The sequence below is a fragment of the Triticum urartu genome, chromosome 6A (genome assembly GCF_056163025.1).
Source record: "Triticum urartu cultivar PI428250 chromosome 6A, HENAU_Tu73, whole genome shotgun sequence".
Taxonomy (NCBI): Eukaryota; Viridiplantae; Streptophyta; class Magnoliopsida; order Poales; family Poaceae; genus Triticum; species Triticum urartu.
In genome coordinates this window covers 107,222,599-107,241,642 of record NC_141878.1, presented here as the reverse complement: position 1 = coordinate 107,241,642, position 19,044 = coordinate 107,222,599, and the positions used below count along the sequence as shown (strand labels likewise).

The 19,044-nt window shown below is 45.7% G+C and overlaps 2 protein-coding genes and 1 long non-coding RNA gene across 3 annotated transcripts; all 3 read right to left on the bottom strand.

Annotated features, from left to right (window-relative positions):
• Window positions 1–27: 27 nt before the first annotated feature.
• On the bottom strand, window positions 28–8,531 carry LOC147964295 (uncharacterized). The gene is made up of 9 exons (XM_087529911.1): window positions 8,379–8,531; window positions 8,060–8,121; window positions 6,852–6,918; window positions 3,778–3,870; window positions 3,084–3,179; window positions 1,980–2,103; window positions 1,728–1,832; window positions 1,562–1,632; window positions 28–725 (listed from the first exon to the last, which is right to left on the bottom strand). Exons 1-7 carry the CDS (start codon window positions 8,529–8,531, stop codon window positions 1,813–1,815), a joined length of 615 nt encoding a protein of 204 aa, XP_087386037.1. The 3' UTR covers window positions 28–725; window positions 1,562–1,632; window positions 1,728–1,812.
• On the bottom strand, window positions 4,632–5,363 carry LOC147964296 (uncharacterized). The gene has a single exon (XM_087526836.1). It carries the CDS (start codon window positions 5,351–5,353, stop codon window positions 4,769–4,771), a length of 585 nt encoding a protein of 194 aa, XP_087382962.1. The 5' UTR covers window positions 5,354–5,363; the 3' UTR covers window positions 4,632–4,768.
• Window positions 8,532–12,644: 4,113 nt separating the features above from the next.
• LOC147964294 (uncharacterized) lies at window positions 12,645–16,904 on the bottom strand. The gene is made up of 4 exons (XR_015609192.1): window positions 16,783–16,904; window positions 13,894–14,210; window positions 13,735–13,785; window positions 12,645–12,834 (listed from the first exon to the last, which is right to left on the bottom strand). It is a non-coding gene; the product is annotated as an uncharacterized LOC147964294 (long non-coding RNA).
• Between the last annotated feature and the right edge of the window lie 2,140 nt (window positions 16,905–19,044).

The window sequence follows — 19,044 nt, the reverse complement described above, 5'->3', positions numbered from 1 at the left end:
CGTTGCTGGATGTACTTCATAGTGTTAAAAGGAAGTGGCTTAGGAGTCGTATTATATTATATGTCCTTATAGTTTACATGACCGACTACCTAAACAACAGTGGTTCACAAGCAACACACGGGGCTTTGGGCACAAAAGTGAAGGCGGAGGAACAATCAATCATCTCTCGTGAAAAGGAGGTTCTGCCCAAATGATTTTCTGTCAGTGAGTAAGCGACTCATCTCTCCCATCTTCCTCCAACTCGCTTATCCCGCAGAAATGGTGTGGCTCCAGAGAAGATGAAGAAGTGGCGCCGGTGCGATGGTCGTCCGAGCATGTTCCAGCCGAAGTGTGGCAATGGCACAACAAAGCAGCCGATGTTGACCTGATCTTCGCCATCCGGACCACCAGTTGCTCCCTCATCTCTTGCAGGAGCGCCCCTATCTGCAAGCGCACCTCAGCTATCTTAGGTCCTTTTGTTCATCGACGCGGAGGAACGGCAGGCTTAGCCCCATGCTGGCTGCTTCTGTGGATTATGCGCCGCTGCTCGCTGCTTTCCATCCTGCTGGCACGTATTCGATAATGCAATGGCACACAAAATCCCAGAGATTGGGAGAATAGAAGCTAGGTGTAATGAGAATTATCAAACTGAAACCACCAACGAGAGCACACCCGAATCTGTTGGCGCGGTCTCGCTCATCTTGGTGGTGTCCTCCTTTCGTCAGCTGCCGCCTTTCTTGCCAATCCTGTCATAGAATGAGTTGTCAATAATCAAGCTGCACTCCAATTTCCATCATCGCTAAAGCTATCACAAGAGAACGTAGTCTGAGAACCATTCCAATGCTACTCAAGAAGCATAACTAAAGTGCTAAACATGCCAAAATTTCTGCAGGTACAGCCAAACCAAAAACCAAAAAAATTCAGCAGCTCGTACCACACAAAGTCCAGGAATACAACACAGAACAATGAACCTATGCACACTTTGAATATTTTTATGAACTACTGGATTTGAAGTATGAAACTTTATAAGCCACATCTGCACCGACCGGTCTCTGTAATTCCACACGAAACAAGACTAAGAAAGAGAGTACAATCTGTACTTCGGCTGACTTTTACAGCATGCAACTCCATTAGCCATGAAATCTTGTGAAGCCTGTTTTGATGATGGAAAATATACACAAATATGAAAACAAGAGAGATTTATGAAAGAAAAGAAAGGAACCATCTTAAATGAAGAAACCTTCCCTCCCTGAACCCAACATGTACATACGAACAAACATGTGCCACCATACCCCCACTTCATCAATCCACGTGCTAACTGATACATGGTCATGCTAATTTCACTTAGTTATTTGATGTCCATGTCTAATTGACTAAAGAAAGGACTCTACTCACAAGTCAAAATGTATATTTCATAATAGAGTTGTATACATCATATCTGTATGTGTGATATCTTTGAATTACTTGAACTATTTACATATCTTTCAGATATTACAGTATGTTTTCTTCCCACAACCTCAAGCATATGAAAACTCATTTGAAGAACAAAGAATGTTAATAGTTCCGAGAGGAGAAGACCTACATAAGTATTCTATGAAAATACATTGTGATGTTGTCCCCTAGAGGAGAGGTCTCCACATTTGAGCCCCAAACCTGCATGCAATGTGAAATAGTTGAAAATTAACAAAATCAGGAAATGAAGAGAAATCTAGAAACAAGGTTATCCAATTTAGAATAGCCATCCATACGAGGCATGGGTAAGTTCAGTGCACTTGGCCTCGGTTGGTATAACCTCTTCTTCAACGCAAGCATACAATTATCCTGCTGTAATAACTACATGAAGCACAACTCTCCTGGCAAAACAAAGTAAAAATTTTATGACCAACTGTAATGGAAAATATAAAAATGCCGATCTTGCCCTTCTGATCGCCCTGAAAAGGGGGACGAGGAAGAAGAGGATGCATATGAAAGGTGAAATAGATGATATGTCAGTCACTGACCTGGTATGTGTCGCGGTATATCTCTATGGTTGCGGTGTGCGCGAGCATGTTGTTGTGCAGGCTTGTTGTTAGCAGAAGAACCTGAGGAAAACTGGTTGTAGATCTCTCCTATGCCATCTGCCCCCTTTGGCAAAAAATTGTTAGGCAGTACGCAATAATACAACATGATAGAAGATGATGCTAAAAAGGCATGCCACGTGATGGCGCTGACGCCAGCCTGCTGCAGCGTGGCCAGCGGGGCTTAGCAGGCCCATTTCGGACCTGGCCGGGCCAGGGGTGGCCTGGTATGCCCCGCTGCCGTGTCCGGACGGCTACCGTGACGGTGCCGGAGGCGCGAGCCTCCCGCACGACGGCAGTGGAGGTGGTTCCCTCCCGCTCGGCCTCGGTGCTGCTGCTCCCGTCGCTTGTATCTTCTCTCCAGTCTTCTTGGCCTCGTGGTGGTGCTCGCAGCGAGACGGCGTTGGTGGCGGCGCAACCGTGATGGCGCATGGTCTGGCGGTGGTTTGGCTGGTCGGCTCCGGTTGGCTGGTGGGGTTTGGCATGCGGGAGAAATCCTTGCCGGTTCGTCTGGCTCCGACGCGGTGACACCGGCGGGTGCCACTATCCCTTCTTGGAGGGTGTCGGGAGTAGCTATCCCCCACCTCCCTCCGCGTACTGGGGGAAACCCTAGGTCTTGTCCGGGCAGCAGCGCCGTCGGCGTCGCATCCCTTCTTGGAGGTGCTGCTTAGTTCGCGGTAGATCGGAGCCTAGGGCTGTGGTGGTTTGTATCCGAAGGGCGCAGCGGTCGCGGGTCTGCCACGCTTTGTCGAGCTGCCGCTGTTGGCATTTATTTCCTTTTCTTTTTCTTTGGGCTTGATGTGCTGCTCGCCCCAGCATTGCGATGTGTACAATGGTGGTTGCTTTGGAATACAAAGCGGGGGAACCCTTTTTCGGTAAAGGCATGGCACGATGTATGTATCCAGTAATATAGAGGGATTGCCCACTAACAAAATTAAATTGATTCTGCAACAGTTTGTTTGTAAACGAAATAATGCATGCTATGCTATCTTCATGGATAAATGGAGAACTATTGAATGCACCAGGTCTTTTAGCGACAAAACTAACCTGAGTAGGATGTACACGAGGCTCGTTATTAGTAGAGGATTCTTCACCCGGGGAAAGCTGGTTACATTTTTTATTCGATATATCCATCGTTCCTCGCTGTAACAGAAGCTCAAAGTGGAAAACAAAATATGTCAGGCACTCAATTTAAAATGGCTTATTTTCTCGCATGCTTATACTGAAATCTGGATAGAGCACAAATCCAGCATGCATGTGGTAGCACGTATCTAAAAGTATCAAGAAAGCAACTTCGTTGACCTACATGGCTACATATGCTCAAGTGTTGTTCTTTTCAAAGCATGCTAACCCACTATTTTGTCAGGTCAGGTGATCTATTGCAGTAACCAAGGAAGTAAATGCAAATAAAAGTTTTAGGCCTTAATATGCACACCATTTCTTAAGATCTGGTCATAGCAAATACTTGAGAAAATATATACAGTATATCTATGTTGTGCAAATCTAGTGAGAAAATTCTACATTTTGATGCAAGGGATAAATAACACCGGTGCTATAGATACAGCTTCTCTGCTTATTTACAACTGATGTTCAAAGTCAAGGATACGATGATATCTCAGAAAATCAGCATATGACTATGCCAACATCATACATGCCCACACACAACTTCTGGGCGCCTCCACGTGAGCATGCTTCCCTTAATAAAAAAACGTGATCATGTTGTTCAGTCAAAGAGCAGTACCTCCTCGAATGCCTTGAGAGCTGATTGGATGTCCATTAGCTGCTCCACGTTTTGTTGTATTGCCTTGTTAAATTTTCTCTTGCTCCGAGGGAACTGTATGACCAACACAGTTAAATTGATTCAGAAAAGAAGAGAGTTAAATCAGGAGTGAATTTCCAAGAAAATGGCTCTATTATTCAAGAGCATAAGCACAGCCAAAAAGATATACATGGATATTGGATACTTTGCACAAAAAAAAAATCTCAAGTACAAAGAATACAGTATAGAAGTATATACGGAAGTTGTTGTTATAGTTCCTAAAACTGCAAGGATGACTGAAATCCTTGAAATAATTGCATTTTCTTATTTGCCCAAGTGATACCAATCCATATGGGTTTTCTCTGGCGAGAAATCTTTGTGGTTCACTTATGAAAGTGAACAGAACAACTTATATTTTTATAGGCTAACACTATATACAATTTCATCGCAAAGGCTAAACTTGACTAAATATAAATCATAGGTGAAGATAAAAACATACTGAAATAAGTTGTTTCATGGTAGGTTTTCCTGTAAAAAAACATGAGTTAAACACACACGTCACTTCCTCGGCCTGGTAGAACCAGGGGTCCTACCGGACCTGCTCCGGAGGTTGTAGGGGAAGGATGGAGTGGGACGGGGCGATGATCGGGCGCGCCGGCGGCTGGGCGCCGGCGCGTCGGAGGGAGATGGCGGCGGCTAGGGTTCCGGCTCCTCTGGGAGCCGGGCAATAGGGATAATAATATTCTTATTGCTTAATTCCAAAAGGAGTCTTACAGCCTATATTTATAACCTAGATAACTTGCATAAGAATTAACCTAAGATAACTTGCATAAGAATTAACCTAAGATAACTTGTGGGCTAAGATTGCCTGGTGGGCCTAGCTAAACCGGCCATAACACTTCTCCCCGCCTGCACAAACAGCTCGTCCTCGAGCTGTAAGGTGGGGAAGCGCTTGTGGAACTCCCCGAGGCGATCAACCAGCGTCAAACACCTTCTCAACAGCTGGGGCGGCCAGGTCGGCGACGGCGTCCTCCGGAATGTAGTCTGCAACCTCTAGGTAGAAGAGTCGCGGGCAGGCATGGCCGGGCGTGTAGGGCTCGTCGCAGTTGAAGCACAACCCTTGACGGCGACGCTCGAGTAGCTCGGCTGAGGTGAGCCGGCGGAACGGGCGCGCCGCGGTCGCGGCGAGGGGTGCCGCAGAAGCCTGCGCGGAATCCAGCCCAGGTAGCGACCCAACGGTCCGGGACGGTGATTCCTGCTGGATGGCCACCGCGCGGCGCTTGAACGAGCGGGCGTAGTACATGGCCGACCGGAGATCCTGGGGTCCCCGAAGCTCCACGTCCACGTGGATGTGATCCGGAAGTCCACCGACAAAGAGTTCGGCCCGCTGTTGCGCCGTCATGCCCGACGCATGGCATGCCAGGGCCTGGAAACGGTCGGCGAAGTCCTGCACCGTGGAGGTGAAGGGAAGGCGGCCGAGCTCCGCCAGGCGGCTCCCACGAACCGGAGGCCCAAAGCGAAGGAGGCAGAGCTCGCGGAAGCGCTCCCAAGGGGGCATGCTGCCCTCGTCCTGCTCGAGGGCGTAGTACCAGGTCGGGCTGCACCGCGGAGGTGGTAGGATGCCAGCCAAGTGCGCTCCGACGAGAGCGTGCGCTGGCCACGGAAAAACTGCTCACACTGGTTGAGCTAGTTAAGTGGGTCCTCCGTGCCGTCATAAGTGGCGAAATCGATCTTGGCGAACCGTGGCGGCGTCTGGGTTGGCGCGCCATGGCCGACCGGCTCGGCGATGCGGAGCAGTGATGATGACGGCGCCCGGTCAACGGTGGGGAGGCCGTCGTAGGCCCTCGCGGAGCCGGACGAGGCCCCAAACTGCAGCGTGGTTACCGGTGGGTCCCCGACCTCTGTGTAAACTGGCGGTGGCGACGTCTCGGTTAGCCAGGCCGGGATCGGGGACGGCGACGGCGGAAACCGGACCTGCTGGATCGGAAGTCCTCCCGGTGTGGACTGGCCCAATCCGGAGCTGGGCGGCGGCGGTAGGAGCTGGACCGACACGGTTGGCGCGGCTGGGGCCGGCGCGGGCCAGTGCGGCCACTGCGGCGGGCGCGGGAGGCGCGGTTGGCGCCGTGAGAACCGGCGCGGGCCACTGCGGCCAGGACGACGCTGGGGCGGGCGGCGGCTGGAGCGACGGATGGGCCCCGGCGATCGCCGCGGGTACCGAGTACCAGGGCACGTGCAGCAGCGGCGGGGGCCCGCTGGTGTAGCCCGCCTGGAACGGCAGCAGGGGCGTCCCGCTCGGGCCCGACGCGTTCTGGATCGGCAAGTGCGTCGCCGGGTGGCTGTAGGCGGGGGGCGCAGCCGGCGTGGTGGTGTGCGGGCCGGCCAAGTACAGGAAGATGCCTTGGACGGCCGTCATGAGGTCCCGCAGGGTGCTGGTCATCTCCTCCGGCGTGAAGACGGAGGTTGTCGGCGGCGCGGAAGTGACAGGGGCTGGCGGCACGGAGGTGATCGGGGCCGGCGGCGTTGGGGACCCGGCAGTGGTCATCGGGGCGGTAGTGATGATGGGCAGCGGCGGCGTGGGTGTTGATGACGACATGATCGAACCTGAGTCTCTGGATACCAAATTGGTAGAACCAGGGGTCCTACCGGACCTGCTCCGGAGGTTGTAGGGGAAGGATGGAGTGGGACGGGGCGATGATCGGGCGCGCCGACGGCTGGTCGCCGTCGCGTCGGAGGGAGATGGCGGCGGCTAGGGTTTCGGCTCCTCTGGGAGCCGGGCAATAGGGACAATAATATTCTTATTACTTAATTCCAAAAAGAGTCTTACAGCCTATATTTATAACCTAGATAACTTGCATAAGAATTAACCTAAGATAACTTGCATAAGAATTAACCTAAGATAACTTGTGGGCTAAGATTACCCGGTGGGCCTAGCTAAACCGACCATAACACGACCATTGTTGCATCAACAAGCTAACAAAGGCTCAAAATTACACATAGAGATGTACGTGTGCAGCCTGCTAACTTCAAAAAACAAATATAAATGGAAGTTGCCATACCTTTAGTCTACACCGTGTGCAGCATGCTAAAGCCTCATTCTGAACAATTTTCAGACAAACTCTCACTCTGAACAATCATTTGCTGCTGCAGAGACAGGGGAAGTTTCCGATGACTCATTGGGTCTTTATCTCGAACAAGTCTTGGAAAATAACACATGCATGTCCTACTGTTATTCCTTCCTAGAAAAAGTTCGGAAAACAGGCAGGAACTATAAATGATTGACAAAATTTGCAGTCACATTTTTCTAGCTACAATAGGCAGGAACTATGCATACAAACATCACTTTGATACCTTTTAACTACGTGAATTGTACATTTGTTTTCAGAAATTCTCAACACAAACAGGACTAAAAGAACTACGGGGTATATATGGGTAACCAAACCAAACTAAACCTATGAATGTGATTATTTGAATAAGCCGAATGAACATACTAAAATATCAATCTAATTAATTGATCGATAAGTGAATCACAGGCAATTTCTAACCAACCGAAACAACTGAATTAGGGGGGCTCACTGAACAGCTGGCTTGGAGGAATCTCATCAAACACATAACATGCAGAACACAATTGTGTGAGGGGATTTGATGCATAATTTCAGTTGAACACAACTTTCAACCAGAATCATGATAGATCAGAACATGAGTGGATCTTCTGCCTACTTACAGCCTCTAAAATTGATTTCACCTTGATGAATGGAAACATGAGCATGCACTCTTTACTTGGATAAATGAATCAGATCAGATCATATCGACATAATTAGCTATTTAGCTTAATAAGGAATTGTGATAATTAAATTTGGAGCGAGTAAAACAAACAAATATTATCTGAACCCAATGTTCCATGAGTAGTAAGGAAATCTATTGCATTTTTAACTATCTTTTCATGTTATTCCAAGCTTAATAGCCGGAAGGGGATAATTTTTTCTAAGAAATTTGCATGACCTAAGAAACTAATATATGTATGTAAAAATGTAGCAGCATAACAGAAGTACTCTTTCCATGAGTGGCAATGCTTCTCTTCACACATATATAGTTAAAAGAAGTAACTAATATATGTACTATGTAAATATTAACAGCTTGCTCACAAAACTTTCCACGAGTCAGATTATATGTGTGAAGAGAAGCAATCTCACTCATGGAAAATTTTGTGAGCAAGCTGTTCTTTGTTTAATCTTTCGCAAGATTGTTGTTTCCTTCTCTTTTTCACTTTCCAGGAGTACTCTTTCCATCTTCTTTGTTAGGACTGCAGATTCCTTCATGAACAGATTCCTGCACAAGAAGCAAAGTGTCAGCTCTCCAAGGCCACGAACAGATAGAATTTCAGAGGCCATGGTCGCTGACTGTCCATTGTAGCAGGAACAAAAATTCCACCAAAGAAGAAGCTGAGGAAGAACTCACATCAAACAAAATGCACTGAAGCAAATGGCACTTGGTAGCATCGATCTTGGCCCCTCTTGTCAAAGGCCTCACCGGAGAGGACTGACGGAGGCCGCCCGCTCTCCTCCTCAGGCCTGCCCGGGATTGACCCCAACCCCGGCGAGATGCTTCCTGGAGCGGAGGATGACCAGCGCGACCGCACAACCCCGCAACTTGGCCCTCGGGCCCCTGGTGGCGGGCAGGTGCGCGACGGGGCACCAGAGGTGGTGGCTGGACATGCCAGCTCCCATCCAGCGGGTCATCGACCCACCTAGCTCCGGCGGGACAAGGTCGTTCGAGGCCGGCCGGAGAAGGGGCGCTGGAGGTTGGCCTCGCGGGATCCGTCGCTGGCGGCTCGTCCCTCATCGGCACCTACGACGACAATGTCCGTCGAGGCAGAAACGACGCGGACCAAAACAATAGCCATGCCGAAATAGGAGGCGAGCCATCGCGCTAGCGCCATGGACGGTCCGAGCCGAGCCGCCTCCCTCGTTGCAATCCGCTCATCCCCACCTTCTCTGACCGGCGGCATCTAAGAGGACGCACATCCGCCACTCCTCTCCGACTGCTCCGGCCGCCCCGGCCCTGGGCTGACGACGAGCAAGATCTGTCAGGCCTGGGCGTCTCAATGGAAGCAGAACCATCCGCGGGGGACGGGGGGAAGTCGTCCGGGTGGGGCTCCTCTTCTCGCGGCTTCGATGGGACGAGGGATGCGTCGCCGGTGGTGCGGGCGGATTTCTGCGGCGAGGCCGACGTCGGCGTGTGGGATGTGGCGGCGCGGGGTGGTGGAGCAGAGACGAGAGCGCTGGAGACGAGGAGGTTGCGTGAGATATTTCCTTATTGTTTTGGACGGCCAAGATTGGTTTATTGAACCCCTTCCAAACACCGACCCCGTCTCCATTCCTTGGGCAGAAATGAGTGAGACCATATGTTTATAAAAGATATAGGCCCTATATAAACCTAGCCCTTGAGTTTTTGAATTAAGGGATTCAAAAAAATTCCCATGAGCTTTTCAAAAGTCTATTTTTTCTAAATTACTAGCAAAAGAGCCCGTGCGTTGCAACGGGAGAGAAAACATAACATACGCTCTTAACTCAACAACCATCACTCAAGACCGCAATAGGTCCATCTCCTTTATTTGTGTGAGGCATCATATTTGTGTTGCCGCTTATCCTCCTTCTCACCCTCGCCGGCGATGGCCTTGGTGTTCACACAAAACAACAAAAAATGTGTGTTGAATATGGTTAATCCTAAGACGTCTCCCTCTCTCTCTCTCTCTCTCGATGAGAAATCTGTTGTTTTCTCCTGCGACATTTTTCAGAGGTATGCATGTGTAGTTATCGATGTTTTCTTTTTCCTATGTGGTTATAGTGGGGTGTTTATTTGCAATCTGGATCGCCGCCGGTATGAAAAAAAATGGATCTTGCGCTATAAATTATAAGTTTGCTTCCATAACAATATTTTTAAAATATTTAACAGGTAAAATTAACATCATATTTAGATTCCACACATTTTTCTAATAAAATTTCATATAATATGTTAAAATCAAAGTTACGTTTAAAAGATACAGATAATTTAGAAAATCATTTGGTTTGACTCAAATATATTCTAAAATAATATTTAAAAATACTTAACAGGTAAAAATAATCTCATATTCATATTCTACATATTTTTCTAATCAAATTTCATATATAATATGTTCAAATCGGAGTAACGGTTTAAAAGATATGGATAATTTTAAAAAGCATTTGTTTGACTTAGGGCGTGTTCTGAAACTGCCCAACTTCTCTAAAACTTCCTATACTAGTAAGGATGCACATGCAACGCACGCATTATAATCTGCAATAAAACATCTATTTTGAAACTTATTTCTCTTTTAGTGAGTTTTTTTACTGAGCCATTTAAAAAATCGGACACCATTGCACGCCACATCCTCTCCGAGTCTAGTAAATATTTGGCCTATTTGCTATTATTTGTAGTCAAAATAGTTCATAACAAACATCAACCACTTTTGATAATAATTGTGGCCATGGTAGTCTTTCTATTCCACCTTAGGGTATCTTTGATCCAGAATATTTTCATTGAAAATTCAGAGGGTTGAATCCATATGATTTTTTTCTAGGCACTCTTATTATATGAATGAATTAATCGTATAGAAAAAAATTCTACAAATTATTTTGCACTACATTCCTTAGGAAGTTTCATTCCACACTAACCTCTTAGAACGATCCTTCATTTTTTTAAATTGTATTCTAACTAAAGTAGCCCGCTCGCAAATTTAATTGAAAATCAAATGAGCAAATGCCACATATGGACCGAAGGAATAAAATTCCAGTATGTTGTTCACATAATGTAAGAAGATCATTTAATTGAAAATCAAATGAGCAAATGCCACATATGAACCCAACGAATAAAATTCCAAGAAGATCATGTGTTGGCATTGAATAGAACTAAATTATGCAGTGCATGCAAGGCATTTTGTTTGTTTGTGCATTTAAAGCGAGACTGGTCACGGGCAATGATGGTTGATAGATGCTAAGAAGAAAATAAATCAACTGGGAGAAAGATTAATGGCGAACAATTCTCAATAAAAAATGATAGTAAAATAATTCGAACTTGTTTGTTGGTCTGCATCTATTAAACAGAATTGAAAAACAAAAAATAAACAGAACTATGTAAGTTGTGTCTTCCTAAGCATATAGGTAGCTGAAAATGCAGTGAACATATTTTGTTCACAAACGTAGGTTCATAAGAAGACGGAAGGCACACCTACTTCCTATATTCCAAGCAGATCAGGCATAAAGTTTCTTTGGATAACTAATCTTGTCTCATGATTGATACAATGTCAACCATTCAGTGCAATCGTCTCATGCCCATCCAAACAATTGTTCTTTAGGTCTTTGCACATGATGACTGTCTCATGTGAAATTACATTAAGTTTGCCTAGAGACCATAAAAACTTGCCAACTATGAATGATCCATAAACAAATACATGCATGTAGTGGTAGAATTGTATGATAGATACACACATCTTTGTATAATTGTTCTCTGCATGCATGCATATTCTTCTGAGTGTTGATGGTTCTGAAGAAATCCGTACCTGAACATCCATGCTGATGGTCATGAAGAATCCCATACAGCCGCAGAACTTGTCATGCAAAATTCAAAAAGCGGCAGCTCCTCGCCTACACGCTAGCATGCTGATAGATCCCATATAGATGCAGAACTTGTCATGCTGATAAATCCCATATTACAAATACGAAACTGAAGCAATCACTGACTGCAAGCACTCCTCAAATTTGGATATTACATAATTCTGAACATAAATTTCTCAAGTTTACAAAAATTTCAGAGAGAGAAAGAGAATCCAGTCCTTGTTGGTGCTTGAAGTGCTGAAGAGGAGCAGCAACTGTGAAGGTTCAGAGAAGTAGCAGCAGTGGGGTAGTAGGGAGAAAAGAAGCAGCAACAGGTTGGGGTTCAGAGAAGCACATCAAAGAGAGATTCAGAGAGGAGTAGATGGGAAGGAGCAAGAGCGGAGAGAAGAAAGATTAGAGGAGATTAGGATTAGCAAGGGGCAACAAGATTAGAGGAGCAACAACAATATAGAGAGTAAGGAGAAGAGAGGATACATGAATTTGTCTCTTCTTTCTCCCTCTTGTTTCTCTTTCTTTTTCCTCTACAGAGAGTCGCGGCCCTCGTGGAATCGCCAGATCCGCCTGCATCCAATCCATTCCCAGCGCCACTGGCCCTCGCGAGCTCCTCCTCGTCCTCCTGCATCGACCCGAGCGTCCATGGGCAGCTGCTGCGTCTGCAATGACCGCGGGCGAGCGCGCGCGTCGGACGCATCCGGCGCCGCCGCCTGCAACGACCGCTTCATCTGTGTCTCCCCTCATGCTCCTCATCTCGTCCGGGCAGCGTGCCGCCCGCACCCGTCATGTTGCTCGCTGCCTCGCTGGACGACCATCGCGGCGTCACTGCCCGAGCACCGCCTCACACGCTAGCGATGGCACGTCCTCCGGTGAGCCTCTCGTCTCCCGCTCGCAACCTCCAGTTGTTGCCGCCCCCGGCGTTCTGCATCGAGCAGCCGCACCGTCCCCAACCGCTTGAGCCGCCGCGTTGACCCTGCTCCACCTCGCCGCGTGGCAGCTGCCGTCCCTGCCGCCGCCAAGGGTGCCGCCCCTCACCCGAGCACACCCCCTGGCGAGGCGTCTTTCATCCTCCGTAACAACAAATGCATGCAGACTATGGACTTGATGCGGGAATAGCCGGTTTGCATGGATCACAAACGCCTGGTTGCAAGCATTAGCTATAATGACATCGCTATTAATTAGGGATTGATTGTTGATTTCTTTAGGACTGTCTATTCAACAATTGACTGATTTGTAATTGGTTATTATTCAAATTTTCCAACCAATAATCTGTTGACAACTGTATGTCTGTTTTTACAGAAGAAAACGTATCGGGCTGTATTTGTGACCCGTCAAGCAATTAACAGCGACAAAAAGGTTGAACCAGTCGCCCTACTGTCCTTTCCTTGACCCGTCAAAAGCACCTGACATGATTACACTGTACAAATGCATAATGTTACACCGAGCAAAATGCATAAGGGGGTAAAATTACAGAGTAAAATCACATTGGGACTAGCATATCAAATTACCCAGTAATTAAGTGTAAAATTACAGTTTAAATAGCAACAGATTACAGTATACATTATGGGGAAAATTACACTGCAGAAAATGGAAAAATAGGATTACAATGAATCTACCATACAAATTACACATAAAATTATCAGTCAAATTACACAATACAGACATGGGTAAAATTACATCGGGGGAATTACATTGTAACTACCGTGTACTAACATTGTAACTACCATACCAAATACACAGTAATTATCAGTCAACTTACTGTGTAAAAAATGGCATTTGAATTACAGTGTAGATATGGGTAAAATTACATTGTAAAAAAAGGTGTAAGGTTATAGTGTAACTACCATACAAATTACACAGTAATTATCAGTCAAATTACTGAGTAAAAAAAGGCATCAGATTACAATGCAGGTATGAGTAAATTTACACTGTAAAAAGGTGCAAGATTACAGTGTAACTACCATACAAAATTACACAGTAATTATCAGTTAAATTACTGTGTAACTATGGGTAAATTTACACTGTAAAAAAGGGCATTCGAATTACAGTATAGATATGGGTAAATTTCCACTTTCCGTTCGAATTACAGTGTAGATATGGGTAAATTTACACTGTAAGAAAGGAATAGGATTACAGTGTAACTACCATACAAAATTACACAATGATTATAGGATTACAATGTAACTACCATACAAATTTCACACTAAGTATCACTCAGTAATAAGGGCATTTAGATTACAGTTCATATAGGGTAAATTTACAATGTAGGTACCATACAAATGACCCAATGATTAACGGAAGAGAAAAAAAGACTTACAACATTCCTTCTGCCAGCAGATGATAATTTTCTCTTCAGGTACTTTACTTTCTGATCAAGAAACAAAAAACATAAAATCATCAAACCAACATATGAAAAAATATGGAATAAAAACATCAAACTCTTCATCATCACCAGAAACATGAAAAAATGGCTTACATTATTCAAATAGAAATTGTAAAGTGCTTTATCAAACTCTTCATCATCACCAGAACAACCCTGCAAAAGGAAAAAAAATATCAGAAAACAATAACAAAAATTAATAAAAAAATATAAAAATATAAAATAAAATGAAAATGAAAATGGAAAGAAGATAAGAAGACAAATAATAACTCCCAAAGACATAGCATTAGAACCATCATCAGCAAAATCATTAGGCACATAAGGGTCTCTCAAAGAATCAGCGCTCTCGACTGAAGAAACTAGGGGAACATCCTTGCGAGAGACTTTCCGCAGTCTACCCATTGAGATACTACCTGAAAAACAATAGAGAGAAAAAATAGGCCTCAAAATATACATAAGAGAAATTACAGGCTGACTAGCATACAAATTACACAATAAATACGTGAGAAATTACAGTGTAAAAACGCATCAGATTACGGTGTAACTAGCATACAAATTACACATTTACAGTGCAAAAGCGCAACATATTACAATGCAAAGGCAGCAGGCTTGTGAATTGGATGCACGCGACAAAACAACCTTCAACAGAAAACGTGATGTATAGATATTTTACAAGCCTCACGCCACTAGATACAGCAGTGATGGTGATATTGAACAAACTAGGAAGACAAAATCTCAGTTATTAGCAGAACCAAAATTGACGGACAAATTCCCAAAGAACTTCTGAAGTAGTAATTCACAGAAGCAAGAGCATCTGCTGCCAAAAACATATGACTAGTTTACTGGGTCTTACTCGCAGATCAAGCATCAGCCACCACACATGAGTGGTCAAAAAGCACCACAAAGGTTTCACAAAAATCAAGACTGCACAAACTTATCCATCGACTGCTTAGTAAGGTTCAGAAAATAGATGAACATAAGTCATGGGATCATTCAGATTTCAACGAAAACATCAAAGACTGTAGGGCTGCACAACAAAAAGGGGTGAACCGCGAGGCCACTCATGCATAAATCATAGGGTGACTAGCATGCAAATTACACAAATAAAATACGGGAGAAATTACGGTGCAAAAATGCATCAGATTACAGTGTAACTAGAATACAAATTACACAGTTATTATGGGGTAAAAAATACTGTGCAAAATCGCGACAGATTATAGTGTAAATGGAATATGATTACAGTGTAACTACCACACAAATTACACAGTAAAATCAGTCAAATTACTATGTAAAAAGGGGGCATCGGACTACAGAGTAAACATCAGTCGAACTAGACAGTAAATCATGGGATAGGATTACACTATAATTTCATAGAAATTATCGGTCAAATTACTATGTAATTTACGGTATAACTACCATCCAAAACTACATAGTAATTACCGGTGAAAAATATTGTGTGATGCACAACAGGGTAGCTACATGAAGAGACTGTAGGGGAAAATGATAAAAAGACAAGCTATCCCTACGGTAATTAGAGGGAAAAAGCTTACACAGTGACAAGGTTCAGGCTATAAAACGAGAAACACTGAAACACTTCAAACTGCAAAGAGGCTCTATATAGAAACTGTAGACCAACTCTGAAAAAAATCTCAGTTACACTAATTTACAGTATAACAAAACCCTACCACACCTACCTCCACATCAACAGTGACAAGGTTATGCTGAGCGCGAAATCACTGAACTCGATCCTTCAGAGTTCAACATCTACTGGATCCACCCCTCAAAACTAAACCCTACCACACCTACCTCCACATCAATAGCAAGGGAAATCTAGCGTTCTACGCCTACCTCCACATCAAACAGCCACAACACTGCCTCCAAAAAATGTCCTATGGGATCCTAACCAGGAGGAATTTGGCCTCCGTCCACAACAGGAAAAGGAAGACACGGCGGACTGCGCATGGCACGCTGCAACCTCCGACGCCACAACCACAGCGGACTACAAACACCATGGCAAACAAACTCTGCGGATCCACAAAATCCCCTAGATCTGAGACTACACAGCCATGAAACCACGGGCAAGAGACGAGAAAACGTTACAAAGATGACCAAAATTCAAGGCCTACAGTGGCTACAAACCAGAACTCGGAATTCAGAGACAGGAGCTATAGGATCCACCACTAAAACTTAAATGCCTACTACGCCTACTTCCACATCAACTCTAGGACGCATAAAAATACACATCAACAATAACAACCTAACTGGGGAGGGCACAGGATTTGGACTGCATCCACAAGAAAAACACAAGACCACGATATGACACATAAGGTAGCAGTGACCCTCTATAGGACAAAATGCAATGAGCATATATGTGAACTAAAAAAGGGTGAGAAAAATGCACAGCAGAACTTCATGCACATAAATCTGCAAACCCTTGATATTATGTACACTCATATCATGGTGGAAATACATAAAAACAAGCATGTAATTCAGGAAAAGTGCAGAACAAAAATGAACAAAAAATACATAGAGTTGATCAGTAAGCCACCGAGATGAACAACAGCGGACAAAAACGACACAAACATCACAAAATTCAGGCGCTCTAGCCACAACTCGAACTACAGACACAAGCTACGGGATCCGCAGCTGAAAACTAACACCAACTACGTATACCTCCACAACATCTGCAGGAAAAACTATCCTCTACGCATACATACACATCAACAACTAGAACCCTAAGGCGGGCGCTCCTCCACATCTGCAGGAACACACACACCTCGGGCATGGAGACTACGTGTGGCACACTGAAGGCTCCTACCAGAAATTCACGCGCGCACAAAACACACACACACATCACGGGCATGGAGAACACCGCGCCAGAAACATACACATCCCGCGGATCCGCAAACCCAAAAATCACCTAGATCTGGAACTACATGGCCACGAAAAGCAAGCACAAAAGCACAAGAAGACAGGGCAACAAACCAGCGCAGCCGCGGGCGACGAGAACGAAGAGGATGCCGTCAAAATCCTAGGGCGGATGAACTCCAAATCGCCATGAACACGGGGAATCGCCTCGCCCTCCGCCGCCGCTCGAGCTCTCACTCTCTCTGCCTTATCCAAATGAGAAAGGGGAACGACACCCCGCTCCAAATTCAAAAGGGACAAAAACCTGCAGTGCCCACCCGTTCGGCCGGGTCAAGGAAAAACAGGCGGATGGAGAAAACCGCACCCGATAAACAAAAGCGACCCGAAAACCAGCACAAAAGAGTAGGACCGAGCGCGAATCTCGACGCGAGATCAAACGGACAGAAATTCGAATGTCAGCGAATTACAAAACAGCCGACTGTAAATTAGCAAAACCGTTTCTTTATCTATTTGGGAGAGAGATTTCTGGTTGAAAGAGAAACTTACGGAGGGGAAGTTTTCCTCTGCCGGTGGAGTGGTGGTCAACCTATTATAATTGCTAACTACACCCCTGATAACTCATTAGATTAATCCAATCTGTTAGATTTTATTGATTTAGATAATCGGACGGTGCAAATTAACCAGTGTATACTTAACGGGGTGCACGTAAAAAAGTTTTTGTTTGATTGTTTAATAGTAATAAAGATAATAGAGAAGAGATTCAGCTTCTCGCATGGCTTCTCGCTTCAGTTGGCGACCTGAAAAGCGTTCGGCACACAGCTTCCAATTTCTGTCGTTAGGCACGGGGCTGCCAACCCATTTGGGTAGCAATAAGCCCAACTCGAAGGGATTGGCAGGCCAAAATTCAGGCCCAAAACAACCCTAGCCCCTCACCTCACTCATCTCTCCCCGATCTCCTCGACCCCTCCTCCTGTGCGCCGCCACCCACAAGAGATGCACGACCCTGCGTGCCCGTCCACTACTCGCCGGATGGCCATGGCGCCATCACCGCCGGCGCGGGAGCCCCAGCCTCCCGTCTGTCCTCCTCCTCCCCGAGTCCCGTGCCCGAGCTGCTCCGCCTGTCGCCCCTGCTGCCCTCCCAAACGACCTGCTCACCTCCACGTCCGGCCTCGACCGGCGGCATGCCAACCTCCACCGTCTCCCTAGCCAAGCCGACGCCATGGACGACTCCAAGCTCTCCTCCGCCGTGGTCATCAGCAGCAGCTGCAGATCCAGCAACCCCATGCCCGTCACGGCCTCCTCCGGCCATCTCCGTCCCCTGCGCTCACGCCGGAGCACAACCACGCATGCGACCACCCGTCTCACCTCTTCCTCACTCAGCTCCAGCCGTGCCCTGTCATCTCCGGCCGCCGGTCATTTCCCTGCCACTTCGAGAGAGTCCGGGAAAGAAATCGAACCGGTATGCTGAGAATCACTTGGCGGTGGCAACCGGGCGTAATTTGCGTCAACTCCAACTTCTTCGATTCCACGGATCTGGAAAAGACCAGCTTCCCCAATTCCTCCTTTTTTACACTAGACAGGTCAGTCAGCTTCTCAATTCCAGCTTCCTGGAGCTAGAGCGTTCGGTTCAGCTTCAGGCGTAAAGTTGAGGAAGCTGGGAGCTGGAGCGTTGCCGAACAAGCCCTTAAATATGATCTGCACATGAATTACCTAAAACATCAGGGTTTTTTCGAAAAAATGTAAAATAACGGTTCGAGTGTGATTTAAATCCGGACGGCGGATTGATTTCAAGAAAAAACAGAGACTTTTGTGTAAAATACGAAAATAAAGACGTTTTAACTTAAAACAGGATTGTGGGTTGAATTCTCTGAAATAGAAGGACTTTTCTAAAAATGTCATGACGGATGAAAAAAATTCAATTAGCTTTATTATTAGGTAAAGAGGTAAAGATAAAGACAAAGATTCATAAGGGAGAAACAAGAAAAAGAAACTACATGATCACCCAAATTGAAAACAGCAAAAAAAACATAAAAAGAGAAGAAAAAAGATGTGTCGAGAAATCAAAAAAACAAGAAAGAAAACAGGTAGATACACATACACTGAATCAAACCAAGGCGCATGGGCCGGCCTAGGTGCTCACCTATATGTGAATATTCTACACACTAAGCGTAGAATATGTTTTACCACTGGGAGTTGCTTCGCAAAATCCTACTTCCTCTGTTCCATATTAGTTATCACTAATTTAGTACTCCATATTAGTTGTCGCTGATTTAATATAGAAGTATTGCCCCTCATTGCAGGCCTCGGGATATCTCCGGGCACCCCTCAACACGCATATGCCCGACCCATTTAGCTATGGAGATGACCACGAATGGTCGA

Excerpts from the sequence above, each read along its gene's own strand:
- LOC147964295 (XM_087529911.1), bottom strand. The coding sequence starts at position 8,531 with ATGACCCGCTGGATGGGAGCTGGCATGTCCAGCCACCACCTCTGGTGC. Across the intron at positions 8,122-8,378 it reads AGCATCTCGCCGGGGTTGGG|GAATCTGTTCATGAAGGAAT; the intron begins GTCAATCCCGGG and ends CTTCTTGTGCAG. Across the intron at positions 1,833-1,979 it reads TATACCGCGACACATACCAG|GAGAGTTGTGCTTCATGTAG; the intron begins GTCAGTGACTGA and ends TTGTTTTGCCAG.
- LOC147964296 (XM_087526836.1), bottom strand. The coding sequence starts at position 5,353 with ATGCCCCCTTGGGAGCGCTTCCGCGAGCTCTGCCTCCTTCGCTTTGGG.